The sequence below is a fragment of the Prunus persica genome, chromosome G7, assembly GCF_000346465.2.
Source record: "Prunus persica cultivar Lovell chromosome G7, Prunus_persica_NCBIv2, whole genome shotgun sequence".
NCBI classification, from domain to species: Eukaryota; Viridiplantae; Streptophyta; class Magnoliopsida; order Rosales; family Rosaceae; genus Prunus; species Prunus persica.
In genome coordinates this window covers 16,260,317-16,274,907 of record NC_034015.1, presented here as the reverse complement: position 1 = coordinate 16,274,907, position 14,591 = coordinate 16,260,317, and the positions used below count along the sequence as shown (strand labels likewise).

The 14,591-nt window shown below is 39.1% G+C and overlaps 3 protein-coding genes across 7 annotated transcripts; 1 reads left to right on the top strand and 2 right to left on the bottom strand.

Annotated features, from left to right (window-relative positions):
* LOC18769830 (transcription repressor OFP7) lies at positions 1,114-2,480 on the top strand. Its single transcript, XM_007202776.2, has one exon. The coding sequence runs from the start codon at positions 1,292-1,294 to the stop codon at positions 2,339-2,341; it is 1,050 nt and encodes a 349-aa protein (XP_007202838.1). The 5' UTR covers positions 1,114-1,291; the 3' UTR covers positions 2,342-2,480.
* On the bottom strand, positions 6,180-8,211 carry LOC18770795 (pentatricopeptide repeat-containing protein At4g36680, mitochondrial). Its single transcript, XM_007202308.2, has one exon. It carries the CDS (start codon positions 7,781-7,783, stop codon positions 6,566-6,568), a length of 1,218 nt encoding a protein of 405 aa, XP_007202370.2. The 5' UTR covers positions 7,784-8,211; the 3' UTR covers positions 6,180-6,565.
* On the bottom strand, positions 8,377-14,542 carry LOC18769046 (splicing factor U2af large subunit A). Of its 5 annotated transcripts, none has more exons than XM_020567609.1 (13): positions 14,252-14,511; positions 13,404-13,735; positions 13,028-13,147; positions 11,989-12,062; positions 11,273-11,343; positions 11,075-11,119; positions 10,911-10,970; positions 10,626-10,686; positions 10,422-10,534; positions 9,823-10,269; positions 9,203-9,344; positions 8,866-8,933; positions 8,377-8,768 (listed from the first exon to the last, which is right to left on the bottom strand). In XM_020567609.1, exons 1-13 carry the CDS (start codon positions 14,381-14,383, stop codon positions 8,631-8,633), a joined length of 1,803 nt encoding a protein of 600 aa, XP_020423198.1. In that variant the 5' UTR covers positions 14,384-14,511; the 3' UTR covers positions 8,377-8,630. The 5 variants fall into 5 exon arrangements, 4 of the variants coding, with proteins under 4 accessions (XP_020423198.1, XP_020423199.1, XP_020423200.1 ...); XM_007203702.2 differs by having other exon boundaries at positions 8,428-8,768; positions 11,075-11,122; positions 14,252-14,542; XR_002272402.1 differs by having other exon boundaries at positions 8,429-8,768; positions 8,866-9,075; positions 11,075-11,122; positions 14,252-14,536.

Below are 14,591 nucleotides of genomic sequence, written 5' to 3'. Positions count from 1 at the left end.
AGGCATAATGGTTTTATTACAGGATATCAAACTAAATAACGGACTTATTTGGATCGTCCAAATACGCTTTCATGATTAAAAAGCACATATTTGACAAAAATTATTATCAACACTCTTTGACCCTTTCAAAATACAATTCCGAACAAACCATATTAGTTAATCTTCGCTATTCTACGTTCATCCAACATAATTAAATTGGACCATGCCCTAACTCAGATCCTCAGGATAAAAATTCCAAATCATTGGAACACATGTTGTCAAATTGCATCTGCTTGCTTTGACTGTGGCGGGTAGGGGCCTGGTGGAAATTGGCTCCCCCCCTATTTCACCAAAAAAGAAATTGGCTCCCCTACCCTACAACATAGTGTAGAAGCCCTGCAGGAGATGCAAATCAAATTTTAAGATATCAACTTCGTCATGACTCTATTGACTTTTCTCACCGAAGAGAATGTATTATACAGAATAATATTATAATAATTAATGAATTCAAGTTAATATTTCAGCATTTTGTAATATATGAATCTATGATCACCTGCCAAGAATCCATCAGCGTACGGCCTGGATACTGCTAGGTACTATACATAACATGTGCCTAGATATATATATATATATATATATATATATATATATAGTCTCCCAATTTCAGGTGTGTCTTACTCTCTTGGAAGTCGGCTCCTTTGGCTTTCGTATATCTTCCCCCCAAAAATAATTCAAGGAAGAAATGGCAGCAGCTCACCAGTCCACAGCGAAACAGGCTAGCCTGCTCATATACCCACAACCCCAAAAAATAATAATCCAACAATAGATTCTCTTTTGTATATGGATTCAAAGTAATTTCAATCCACAATACTCTCGAAAAGTGTGTTACCAATTATTAACCAGTGCATATCTTATTACCCTGCATATTTATACCACACATCGTAAATAAAATCAAACTAATCAATGTTATTATAATTCTAATTTAATAGTATGATCAGATTGTCTGATAAACGAACATTTCTTAAACATCGTGTCGTATTATAACATTGAATACGAGAAAATAAACGACATTATATGAGTGACATTAAAAAGTAAAAGACTATATTGTTATAAACAGAACAGTGGAAAATGGGTGGAACTAGAGAGAAGTGGTGCACACAACTTTCTATTTAAGCCCCACCACTTCTCATACACAAACAGTTTGCATGTCAATTTTATCACACTGCTCCTTCCTGCTTCCTGCTTCCTGCCAAGTTAGTCTCCCATACATACATACACAGAGAGCTTGTTTCTTAAGAAACGTCCATCCTTCATGGCGAAACGTTTCAAGTTCCGAATCTCCCGAGTGATCCCCTCCTTCCAATCTTGCCGTTCAAAAGACCCCTCCACTCTCCCCTCAAATCCTGTCCCTTCATTTCTCTCCCGACCACCCCCCTTAGTCAACCACGTGAACTTCCCAGCCACCACCCCACTACCACCACCTCTACCGTCCAAAATCCATCACCACTCCTCCATCAAACGCCACGTGTTATTCTGTGGCATCAGATCCAGACCAACACTCTCCGACGACGACCGCACCAGATCGCCGCCTGACCATCATCATAAGTTCGAGTGGGAAAGAGAGGATAAGTGGCACGTGGTCGCCAAGGTCTACGACATTAACCCACGCAACAAAATCTACACTTCCTCCGCCTCCGCCTCCTCCGACGTAGACGACACCGTTTCGCCTCCTCCCTCCTCCGTCTCGGAGCAGAACAAGAAAACGAATCAAAAACGACGAGTCAAAAACAAAAAGAAGAAAACAACGACAAGTCGCATCAGGATCAGCACGTCCTCCTTCGAAACCGGAATTTTCAGTAGCGAAGGCGGCGGCGGCTTGGACGAAGAAGAAACCGAAACCCTCGTCTCCACCAGATCTTCCAGAAGCTTCTCCACCGACTCATCCCCGCCACTTCCTCGCCGGAAAAAGAAAAAGAAGCGTGGCAGCAGCGCCGCGAAACGCAGCGTCTCGAGAAGGTCATCGGCAGAGATGGAAACGGCGGCGCCAGCTAGGCTGTCGGTGTTTCAGAGGCTGATACCGTGCACGGTGGAGGGGAAGGTGAGGGAGAGTTTCGCGGTGGTGAAGAAGTCGGAGGATCCGTACGAGGACTTCAAGAGGTCGATGATGGAGATGATTTTGGAGAAGCAGATGTTCGACGAGAGAGAGTTGGAGCAGTTGCTCCATTGTTTCTTGTCTCTGAACTCGAGGGAGCACCATGGGGTCATCGTTGAAGCTTTCGCCGAGATTTGGGAGGCTCTGTTCTGTTGCGCTTCTGGTAGTGCAAGATCATCATCTGGAGCAAGAGTTTCTAGAGCTCTTTAAAACCTAGCTAGCTAGCTCTCAAACGAATGAAAATAAAACACGAACTAGATGATCACTTTAATTATTTTTCAGTTTGAGGGTTTTTATGTAATATATGCGTTGCAAGAGATCATATGAAATAGTATGGGTTAGTTTTAAAGGTTTCTAGTTAAGATGATAATGGTGGTGGCTAATTTTCATTAATTTGTTGTGGTGCATGTTGTTATTCTACGTAGAAAGATGGATGATCAGTTAATGGAAGTACTTGGCATCCAAACGCAATGCAAGATGAGATTACTCAAAGAGATCGTGCATTTATCCGCATTTTATAACACTTGAACAATTCAAATGGGGCTCCAACGATTCGCTAACTCTTGGCAAACAATTGCTCCATCTCTTCGGGAACAGCTCGGAGTCCGTTTGATATACAGGGTGTGATTCTTCTTTACAGCTTAAATTATGGGGGTTGTCAAAGAACCGTGTAATGATTCTTCTTTACTCCCTTATGTAAGGATTTGTGTTCGAGTATTAGCATTCGTGTAGTATATGCGAATTTAGTATCCTATCGTACCCTCAATAGAAAATGTCCTATAAAAACAATAAAAATTAATTTTCTAACACATTACTGAATGGTGCCTGATTAAAAAGCAAAAGTTGGGAGGTAGTGAAAGGTGCAAGAGCTGATAAACGAGTATGCACTTTTGGTCGACATGACATGATATGGTAGCTCCTTTGACAGGGAGCCTGAGAGTATCATGCGGACACAACACAAGAACACAATCAATTGAAAATATTGGGATGTACAACTTTAATCAATGATGTTATTAAGGACCAATTAAGCATTTGGACCGACCAATGATTAAAAAGCCAGTCTTCTGCCTTCTGCCTTCTCATGGACTGAAATGATGTTGTAGCTTGCAACTTGGAAGAAACATCAATAAAAAGCTCTAATCTTCTCCGCTTTGCACGCTCAGTTCTGTGGTGCACATGCCTACCATCCAACTCTAGTCCATGAAAGTCAATATGATGTCGTATCTTGTTGTAGGAATATTTGATAATTTTATTTGGTACTAATACAACTTACGAACAATCGTTCACGTGCACATAAATAATGAAATCGTTGACTGTTGATGTAATTGAGTCTCACAACGTATCAATAACTAACAAATGTTGTTAGCACAACTTGTACCGTTAAAAAGGATTGTAATTGTTTATCGGACGTAGCGACCTTGTTTGATTTGATTGTGCCATTGCATGTACATTACCAAAATCTTCTCGAGTTGCTAAAAGCTAACACATCCCTTATACAAGAAAAACTAAAATTCACTATTGGATCCGATATGCAATTTGCTTGCCCCTCTTTCTATTATTTCGTTGTTTCTTTTGGTGGGGTCTGCCATTTGTTTCTATTCCTTTCACCTTTCTCTTTTACGCACAAATGGAAAGAAAGTAAGAAAGAAAATTGCCCTCGCCCTTTGTTATTATTACGTACACACCACGTAACGTAATAAGTAGAGAAATGGAATCGGATCCATGACGACATGACGAATTGATGACCCACCCTCCAACTCAGTCCTCCTCACAAGTCATCATCATCAGTCAGGTGGTGCTCTTCTTCAATCCCGCCCCACTACTCTCTCTCTCTCTCTCTCTCTCTTTCTCCTGGTTGTTGTGACCCAGCACTGCAGTAAAAAGTAACACTTCACTCATACTGTTAATAGTAAATGGCTGATTAGGCTGTCATTTAATTTTCTCTCTCTTTCTTGGCTGAAGAGAATGAATCTTTTCTGGAAATGGTAAAGTTTCAGTGTGGAGAGCACACACACACGGTATCAGAGATTATTCATCCACCTGAGAAATTATATAGCTGGCTCAAAATTGAAATCAGCAGCACATGTCCCTATGAGTTTTATTTACCCCAAGTAAGTAGCAGAGCTTCTTTTAGCGCATGAGCTCAGTTGATCAGATCTTTCTGGTTCACATGTACTTGCGTCTCTTCTGTGTGTATCCATCTTTCTATCTATCTATCAATCTTAGCTTTAGAGGCTTAGAGCTTAGCCTTGCAGCGTGCTCATTATGTCTATGTTTCATCAGAAAATCTTTGTCATTAGCCAGTCACAGTTGCAGCAATAACCCCTGTGTCCTCCACCCTTGGATTCTTATCTTTGTTTCTACCTACTATTTGCCTTTGGGATTGAGTTTGAGGCACACTTTTTTAGAGGATCAAATCAAAGATCCCAACCCTGTGGTCTACTGAGTCTGAATCACGGTGCCCGTGATCTTTATCTATCTGGCTTGTTTAGTTCTAAGTTCTAGCCCAGCCTACCTATTTAGTCCCTTCTTGTCACTCAACAGAAGAAACTACAGAGAAAAATAAGTTTTGGGCTACTTTGCAATGTAAAACTGCAGTGCAAGAAATTCAAATTCTAAATCAATTTCATGTAAAATAGCCACCATTTCAGCAAGCATTACAACAATGAGCAAATGCCAGAAGTTATATGTGTATTGCAACTAAAATAATACCCTTTTGACTTTGGCTTCAAAACCAAAACAAATATAATTTCCAATTTCCAGGAGTGATAGCATGGAACTCATAACAAGGCGTAGCAGAAGTTCCGCTTTTACTTATAAGTAGAACCCTCCCTAGTTTAGATACTTGAAAACTCTTTCACACAATCTATCAACACTACAGAACATATATGATATGCAGTTGGTAGAGACGGAACAGAATGCCTAACCCTCAAAAAACAAAAATTAAGTGCAATTCTATGATTGGTACCTGTCTATGTAAACAAGATGACAGATGTACAGACCCAGAAAATGATAGCTAGGCAAGAAAAACAGTTCAGTACCTTATTTACACATATTGGCTTCCCATAAAGTTTGATCATATTAAGCACCTTGATTTCCTGTTTAGCAGTCAAATACAAAATAGAGTTAGAAGTAGAAAACTTTAACAAGGAAAAGGGAGCTAGAGTAACTTAAGAAAAGGACCATTATTGATTCCATAATTAGAATCTTTCTCATTACAGATTTCAAAAAAATCGTATCCTTGGTGAAGGTTTCTGACTCAAATTCATATATTTTCATTAGGAGTTTAACACAGGTATGCAACCAGCAAAACCTGCAAGGCAGGCTTTGATCTTCAACTGAGGCACACTAAGAGGGCCAGCTGAACAAACAACTCCAATGATAAATCTTCAGAAATCTGAAAGCAAACAAAATCAACTACTTGAACCGAAAGTAGAACTGAACGGAAGGAGCATTAAACTAGAACTGCAAGTACAAGAAAGGAAAGAGAACCTGAACTTCAAGATATCCAGCCTAAGCTGTGGCATCTTTGTTTCACTCGGTAGGGTTGGGCCTGAAAAACTTTCCTTATTACTCTATTTTCAAAAAGAAATTAGCAAATGTCGTATGTCTAGTTATACATTTTATTGCCGACAGTGATTTTGAGTTTTTTCTTTTGCTCTTTGGTGTATAACAAAATAGCTTTGACTGAGTAGCTATCTTCACTGCTTGACACTCTCCTGCAATCCAATGGCTCTCTCATTTACAATCGAACGACTCTCATATGCAATCCTGGGACTACCTCCTCTGTAACAGTAACCCAGTGACCTCCTCTATTCTATACAATCTGGGAACTCCAAATAAATTTTTGGTTCTGATTCTGAGCCAAAATAGTTTTGTGGGTCCTTGACAGAGAACTGTATTACTTAAACTGTTAAACTCACTCTGGTTCGAATTGTAATATGAACATTTCTTCAGAGCCGTTAAACTCACTCTGGTGGCAGGACAACTTTCAACCAGTTTTGTTAATCAAAAGTTATAAAAGGAAAATAAAACATTACAGAGTATTAACACTCAGCAGGATGTGAACGGAATCTTCATACTGGCTATGGCATAAGCAGGATGCAAAGTAATAAAATACGCCTGCTTCCATATCTGGATAAAAGACGGCTTGAACAAGGGCTCTGAAATCTTACTAAATGCCAGATGAGCCAAGTAATTTTTACTAGCACTACAATAGGTGAACAGATTCAACCAAATAGCAGAAAACAGAGCAGAAAACTAACATAAAAATCAAAATTGAAGCTTTTACAGCATTATAATTTCCAAAAGCTTCAAACTTGCTTCCTCGGAAAATTGGCATCCTTGCTCACGGTTTCACCAGATCAACTCGGGCAGCCGCAGATGAAGTAATCAACACATTCAGCACAAGACCAACAAGAATCCCGCCAATAACTATGCTGTAGCCTCCTTAGCCTCGTCGTTATCAGGGACCGAAGAAGCATTCCTATCAGAAGAAGCCAAACCAAGACCCTCTTCCACTTTCTTCCAGGCAACCAAAAGATTAGGAGGGAACTTCTTCTTAATTGTGCGTATCAATCCCTTGGCCTCCTTCATCTTCTTCTTCTTCACCAATCCTTCAACCAAATGTCTCATCGTATTAAAGTCGGGGATCTTATGCACCTCCACACTCCTCTTGAAAATCTTATACGCCTTATCATAATCCTCACTACTACACAGATAAAATATCAGAGTCCTAAAAGTTGCAGCATTCGGATTACAAGCATTTCCCTCCAACCCCTCATAAACCTTGACAGCTTCTTCCATCATCTCATTCCTGCAATAACAAGTCATCAAGTAATTGTAACTAATAGTGTCGGGTTTCAGCCCGGCATTCGCCATTTCTTCGATCAAGGCTTTCACATTGTCCGGGTTCCCGCCATGGACATACATAATCTTAACATTATAAGCGGCAGCATCAACCTCAATACCCTTCTTCACCATCTCATTCCACAAGTTCTCAGCCTCTTCGCCATTGCCTTTCTTATACAGAGCATTAAATATTGTGGTGAACGTCACTGCAGTTATCTCAATACCCTTCTCCTCCATCAACCTCAGAGTCTCAATCGCCTTCTCGGGCTTATCAGCCGCGCAATACGACTTGATTAATATACCATACGACACTTTATCGGGGGAGACACCATGCTTGTTGGGAATTTCATCGAACAGCTGGGGGACTTTTTCAAACTGTTTCGAATTGGTGCACGCAGTCAACAGAGCATTGAAGGATAGTGAAGATCTCGGAGTACCCAGCTGGTCCATTTGATCAAAGGTCCTCATTGCGTGGTCGAACATGCCGGAACGGCCGTACGATCGGATGAGGGTGCACAAGAAAGGCTCTTGGGTGATTTTTGGGTCATTTTTGTGAGATTCAATTAATTTTTCGATGTCAGCGAAGCGATGAGACTTGGCGAGGCGACGAACGGTGAGGTCCTGAGCATAGCGAGAGGAGGTAGGAGTCGAGTAGTGTTCGGAGACAGAGGAGTAAATCTCTAGGGCTTTGTCAGGGTCGTACTCTGTTCGGAGCTTGGACTTCGCTTGTGAGATGGAGATTGAAGATTTAGCGGTGGTGGAGAGCTGGCGGAGATGGCGGAGAGGAATTGAAGATGACATTTTTAGGGTTTTGCTGTTTCGGGGTTTTGGGGGAAAGACTTGTTGCTTGCTTCTGAAATTTTAGGGTTTTAGGAGTTGGTTTTGTGTGCAAACTTTTTTTTTTTTTTTTTTTTTGGGGTCAGAGAGCGGAGCATAAATATAGGAAACCATTTCCCGGGATTTTCCGTATCAGGAAACCCTTTACCCAGGAATATATATTTTTTATTTTAAAAAATAGTTCTTCAACTCAAAGGAAAAAAGGACACTTCGGTGAAATTTAATGTTCTGTGCTATGGGTAATCCCTTTCTGTTCTTTCCAAATTTATTAGGCCCGATCATATAATTGCTCAATGATGTTGAGTAATTAAAGATTGGAAATGACATAATTTGAATAAAATTGTAAATTAAATCAGCTTATCAATTGTTTATCACGTTGTGTTATCTCGAGCCTGAAGCTCAATTTGAAATGTTTAGCTCACCAATTAGTTCTTGGTGTGCCAGCACAAGGTTTGGGATGAGGCCAAAAAGGTAATGGCTCAAGGTGATATTTTTTAGGTTGAGAAATGGCTCTAAGTGTTTAGTTTATGCGAAAAATGAAAAATACATTGTTATGCTTATGAAAAGCTAAAATGTATTCAACCACAGAAAGACCATAACTCATATTTAAGTTCATATTTTCACTTCTCGCACTAACTGGAAAAGTACACAATTGTAATTTTCAACGAAAAAAAGAAATTAAAAAAGGAACAATCATCCTAGTTTACATACTAGGCTACAAGATACCACTAAATGTGGAACATTAAGGAAATAGCAAACTCAAAGTTCTAATTAAGAAACAATTCAGTTAATTGTATATTTGGACAAACAACTAGCCCTCGTAATCGCCCTGGGCAAACTTGTCTTCCGGGTAAAACACTGCTACCACCTGATTACCACCAAACTTCCTGCCATTCAACCCAGTGCGGGCTTTCGTAGAACCGTCAACATCTGCATACTCTAAAAACACCTGTAAATTGAAGATTGTTTTCAGCAAGTAGAAGACATTATCCTGTCAATCAGATTTTTCAAACTTAAATGTATTAATAACTAGAATTCAGACCAACCTTCCCAACTCCGGGTAACGGTTCACCATCTGGTCTTGGACGTGGGATGATGACATTCACTAACGGTCCTGCAGATCAGTGAAAAACAAATAGATCTTATAAATAGACAACAAAACAAATCTTAGGTGAATTCAGTTAGAAGGTTAGGGAGGCTTCTGTCTGAATGTTAGGCCTGAATCTTTATAGCAGAATGTGTGACTACAAAAAAGGCTGTAAAACAGAAAGATGGCGACAAAAAAAAAAAGAAAAAGAAAATCAATACCACAATAAACTTTGTAGGATAATTAAAAGAAAGAAAAGAAATCATGAAATTAACACTAGAGTGATGGTAATTTACCAAACTTTCCGCCTTCCAGCCTCATGTCTTCCAAAATATCTTCATACTCATCATCATCCCTAAGCTCATCTGCAGTTACTACTTGAGTTAAACATACAACCTTGGTGGCGACAGAACTAGGTGGTTGCAACAACATGAACCTCTGCAAATGAAACAAACACCTCAAGATGTTAAACCAAAACTTAAGTAGAGTTCAGATCAGAATCAATATTAAGAAGATGAAAGTATTATTGAGGAAAGTATATAAGCACGTTCATTTAAACACTGCATGTTAGCAAATATATCCCACATTACATAAAACATTCTCACCCAAAAACGAAAAGATTAAAAATTCAGTAGAAGGATAATATGAAATATATAGATAAATTATGAAAAAGATAGTTTTCAAACTACATCATATATTTATCAGGGATACACTATTTTATAAAGTCTACAACTACTTGTATTATATATGCATTATTTACTAGGATAACATGGACAATTCTAAAGTAAACATCATTTTTTCAACATAAAAAACACCTTTTCACCATAATATCATTAACTGAAGAATACGGACTCCTTCAGCAGGAGTGACCTGTCCATAACACAATTTTCTAAAGGAAAAACCAATTTGACTCTACCTGCAAAGCAATTTGCTGCTGTGCATGCAACAAAACACTCTCTTGCTCTGGTTTAGGCTGGTTGGCACCTTGGTTAGCACGCCTAACTGTGAGTGTCTTGTCACCCATTTTAATACCGTTAAGTGCAGCACAAGCTATGTCTGTAACTGAAAGATCTTGATAAACACAAAAAGCATAGCCTTTTGAGTTTCCCGTTTCCCTGTCTTTAACTAAATCAAAACCACGAAGGGGTCCAAAGGATTCCAGCAACTCCTTGATCTGTGCTTCTGTGAAGTAATAGGGTAGCCCACCCACAAATATGCGGTCAGGACCCTCTAGCCCACCAGCAGAACCCGGTGTAAGCCCAACAGCAGCCAGGTTCAGATTGGGACTTGGCTGGCTTGGACCAAGTGTTGCAGCAAGAGATGGGTTGTAGTCACTAGGTCTCCTCACCTTTACAGGGGCTCCCTGTATTAATTACCCAAATAAAGAAGGGGAAAAGTCAATACCATGCAATATGCTTCACAAAGTGTCAATACCATGCAATCTGCTTTACAAAATGTCAATGCGCCACAAATGACAATCCTATGCTGATCTAAACACAAAGAAGTTTAGAATACCTCAAAAATAATTCCATCCAGAGCCATTGCATTGCTGGCCTCTTCAACCGATCTCATCTCAACAAAAGCGAATTTCTTTTCGTGGTTAATGTAAACATTGACAACAGCATCTCCTGCATGAAACAAATAGGAAAACAATTAGGTAATCATCTTTAGGCAAGCACACTTGATTATGTACAGATTTGAGTGCAAACATCAGTATACCTGGGGCAGCTGTATTCCCTCCAATTGCAGCCATAACTTGGCTGAAAAATGTAGCAACCGACTGCAGACGATGGCACATTAAGACACATTGTACATTTGGAGTAAAACCATATTTCTTTATTCTTTTTGTAGCATGACTAATTTAACAAAAACAAAATTCATGAAAGTACTCATTGAAGAAAAATAGATATTTATCTGAACAATGTCAAAGAATATAACAATGTAACTTTACTAACCATAAGTAGAAGAGCACAAATAATAAAGGGTTAAAAGAAGTGAGTAAACCTGTTCGTTTGCTGTAGGAGGAAGCCCTCCGACGTACACCCGTCGGGCATGCCTAGTAGCCTGATTATAAATAAAGAACAATTAATGTCAGCACATGCTACATATAGGGGAGCGTGGGATGTAGTAATGCATCGAAGAAAAAAAAAATTATCAATCATGCCAACCTGTTGAGTCATTGCCTGTACAGGCATAACTGGAAGAGATCCAAACTGCTGCAAGCACACAAAAAGACATAATATTAGTGAAGATCAAGCATGCTAACATGTGTGGGTCACAATATGTTAGAAGGGATGGTGGGAGGGACTAGGGGAGGGAGGATGAAGGCAGCGAAAGAAAGCAAGCAAGAGAGAAGAGAGAGATACCTGGCCAGTCGCTAAAGGGAACATGTTCGGGAACATCCCAGGAATGGTCGGACTAGTCCCAGGAATTTGCCCTGCAAAAAAAATTAGATCGCATTTCAGTCATCAGATCAAATTTAACTTCTAGGACTGATTGAATGTAAATACCAAATGACTCCTCTGCCACTTAATTTTCCATGAAAATTCATTGGATTAAGGATATCCTAACCTTCAGTTTTATATAGTCTATCAAAAGGAGATGAAAGAAATACATCATTTACAAGTTCTGGAGGAAATATTTGTAAGACTACCAAAAAAAGGCAATAGTTGCCGGTTGAAGACGAACAAGATCCATCAAACCGGTGCATTGATTCCTCCTTGTACATAAAAGCTACAGAAGTCGGCTCACACCCATTGTCATCACAGTGGGGCAAGTAGCCCAACATTGCCTTCTTACAACAAAGGACAAGACATAGAAACAAACAAACAAAAACACCAAACACAAGAAAAAACCAGAAAGATCTCTCAGTCCCAGAATTATTTCACCAAGTAAACAATAAAAAATCATAACCCGTCCACAGACCGCAGATTTATAAAGGCTATATGCACAAGTGAAGGAACAAAATATAGCTTACCAAAGTAACACCATCAATTGGATACGAACTTTCCACACTAGTCCAACAAAGAAAAAAGGCAGTTAACAAAATATAACAATCCTACGTCTAGGAGTGAAAATGTACCTGCTGCAGCAACGGCAGCACCAGCTAACATTGCAGAAGCAGGAGGCGCCATGTCAAAACCGCTAATCCTTTTGCTGCAAGAGTTAATGTCAGGATACCAAGAACAAATATAATATACAAGTGACAACTTAAAACCCTGAGACTAAAACCTACATTCTGTGAATTACTTAAAAAAAGTAATGATCGCAACCAAAGAGAAAAATAAAACCTGCAAAATTTTCCGTCTTATCCCAGACATAAACTACATGAAACTAATACAAGAAATCTCTACTACAGAATTCATATAACTTGATAGTTCTCTACTTCACTACATAAAATGGTTTATGTAGACCATACATCTGGATAATACATACAGAACTAAAAGAAAAGGGAAACGAATAAGATAGAAAAATAAAATCTGCCAAATTTTCCATCTTATCCCATACATAAACTACATGAAACTAATACAAGAAATCTCTAATACAGAACCCATACAACTTGATAGGTCTCTACTTCACTACATAAAATGGTTCTGTAGACCACACATCTGGATAATACATATGGAACTCATAGAAAAGGGAAACGAATACATGAAAGATTTAGTAAATAAATGATAAACCACAACACATACAGAACAAATTTTGAAAACCCCATACATCTGGAAAGATAACACTAATCAAAACATACTCCAAGGAGCACAATATTTAAAAATTACGCCAAAAACTATTTGTACAAATTTGATCATGACCTATAAATTTAAACCACTACGGATAATGGATATTTATGTACGCCATCAAAGTTCCTTTTCCTAATTAAATCCATGCAGCTAGATCCTACATTGTCAAATAGTATGAATAAAGAGGACAAGCAAACAAAAATGACTAACAATAATTTGGTCGATAAGGAAACCTAAGTAAAGCAAAAAAATTGAATGAAAATAACTCATGTCAACCAAGTGTTTATTCCAAATATAGGATTTGCTACAGGAGTTAGGAGCCCTTAAAGTGATTCAAACGCATTTTTTTATCCACATTCACATACTAATCTCTCAAATAACTACCTTTTTGAGCGTGAACGAGAACGTGACCTCGATCTGGATTTGTGCTCAGATCTACCCCTCGAACGAGACCGAGACTTGCGTCTATGCCTATCCTCCCTGTCTCTTTCATAATCCCTCCGCCTGTAAAATCAATTCATAAATAATAATAATAATAATAATAATAATAATAATAATAATAATAGAAATAAGACAGCAATAATTCATAGGATTTGTTTCTAGAATAAAGAAATTTAAAAAAAGGAGAAGCTTCCCCTGATTAATTAACACACTAGTTACTATCAATATAAAAAATTCCAAATTGCATCGAACTCAGTTGACAGTACACAACAGAACATTCATTTTACAAGTGAATAACTAGCTAAAAAAAAATTCATACCTATCAGAGTCCCGGACACGGTAGTGATCATCATCATCATCGTCCTTATCTCTCCTCCGCTCACTTCTCTCGCGATCCCTGTGGCGGTCCCTATGATGACGATCACGATCCCTGTCTCGAGACCTTTCTCTTTCTCTATCTCGGTCCCTATCCCTATTCCTATCTCTGTCCCTGTCCCTTTCCCTATCTTTGTCCTTGCTTCTCCCCCTATCTCTATCTCTGTCCCTCTCCCTCTCCCGATCTCTGTCCCTGTCCTTCTCCTTATCACGCCCCTTTTCTCTTTCCTTTTCTCTACTCTTTGAAGATTCTCTCTCATAGTCACGAGAGCCATGCTGCAAAAGAGACCATCAGATAACTGTACCTTAAAATAACTGATGAAACGAAGGTAATATACACCATTTTCAGAAAGATATTGAAATAAATATTTTATCAGAAGTAAGTTAAGGAGTCTATTATCCTTTACAAAAATAAACCGGAAGTTCAAGTGCTAGTAAATATCAACAAGCTTTTCTAAGATTGGATATCTAAGGTACAACGGAATACACTATCATGCGTAATCCTAGAAAACCCCAATATTCACTATCCAAAGGAGTATTTCCATAAAATATAAATAAAAAAAACTAAAAACTAAAAGCCCCAGATTCATAGCAGAAAACGAGCAGATCACACACATACAGACACAACCAACACCATTAAATTTACGCAAAGAACCCTAACCAGTCCAGCTAACCCAACATAAACCCTAAAACACCCTCATAAACGGAGCCCCTTCGCAGCGATCTTAATTTTATGTAATCAGAAGAAAATAAGAAGTCAGTAATCGCATGGTTTTGCAACTCTTGGTGTACCTGAGATTTGGAATCGCTGTAATCGTCGGGACCGCCATGGTTGGTAGCACGAGGTTGGGGAGAGGAACCCCCATCGCCATAGTTGTCAGCGTCCTCTCCGTTCCCTTCGTACCTTCCTTCGTAGTCCGTCATCTTAGGTTTCAGTTATCCCGGACTTTCTCGGAGTTGCTCTCTATCACAGTCTTACTTGGCGTTTGTTTCTCGGGAAAATTGTCTGCGATATTAGAAAGACTAGACCGACTCTGAGCGGTGAGAAATCTAGGGCTCGATAATTGGGATTTTGCCACTTTATAGAGAGCACGAAGTTGAGTGGAAAGGATTTACCTTAGGCGGTATAAAT

What these genes read in the sequence shown, in the direction of transcription:
- LOC18769830 (XM_007202776.2), top strand. Translation starts at nt 1,292, where the DNA reads ATGGCGAAACGTTTCAAGTTCCGAATCTCCCGAGTGATCCCCTCCTTC.
- LOC18770795 (XM_007202308.2), bottom strand. Translation starts at nt 7,783, where the DNA reads ATGTCATCTTCAATTCCTCTCCGCCATCTCCGCCAGCTCTCCACCACC.
- LOC18769046 (XM_007203702.2), bottom strand. Translation starts at nt 14,383, where the DNA reads ATGACGGACTACGAAGGAAGGTACGAAGGGAACGGAGAGGACGCTGAC. An exon ending in ACAGCGATTCCAAATCTCAG is followed by an intron (nt 13,736 to 14,251) that starts GTACACCAAGAG and finishes TCTCTTTTGCAG; the next exon opens with CATGGCTCTCGTGACTATGA. An exon ending in CGTGTCCGGGACTCTGATAG is followed by an intron (nt 13,148 to 13,403) that starts GTATGAATTTTT and finishes TTGATTTTACAG; the next exon opens with GCGGAGGGATTATGAAAGAG.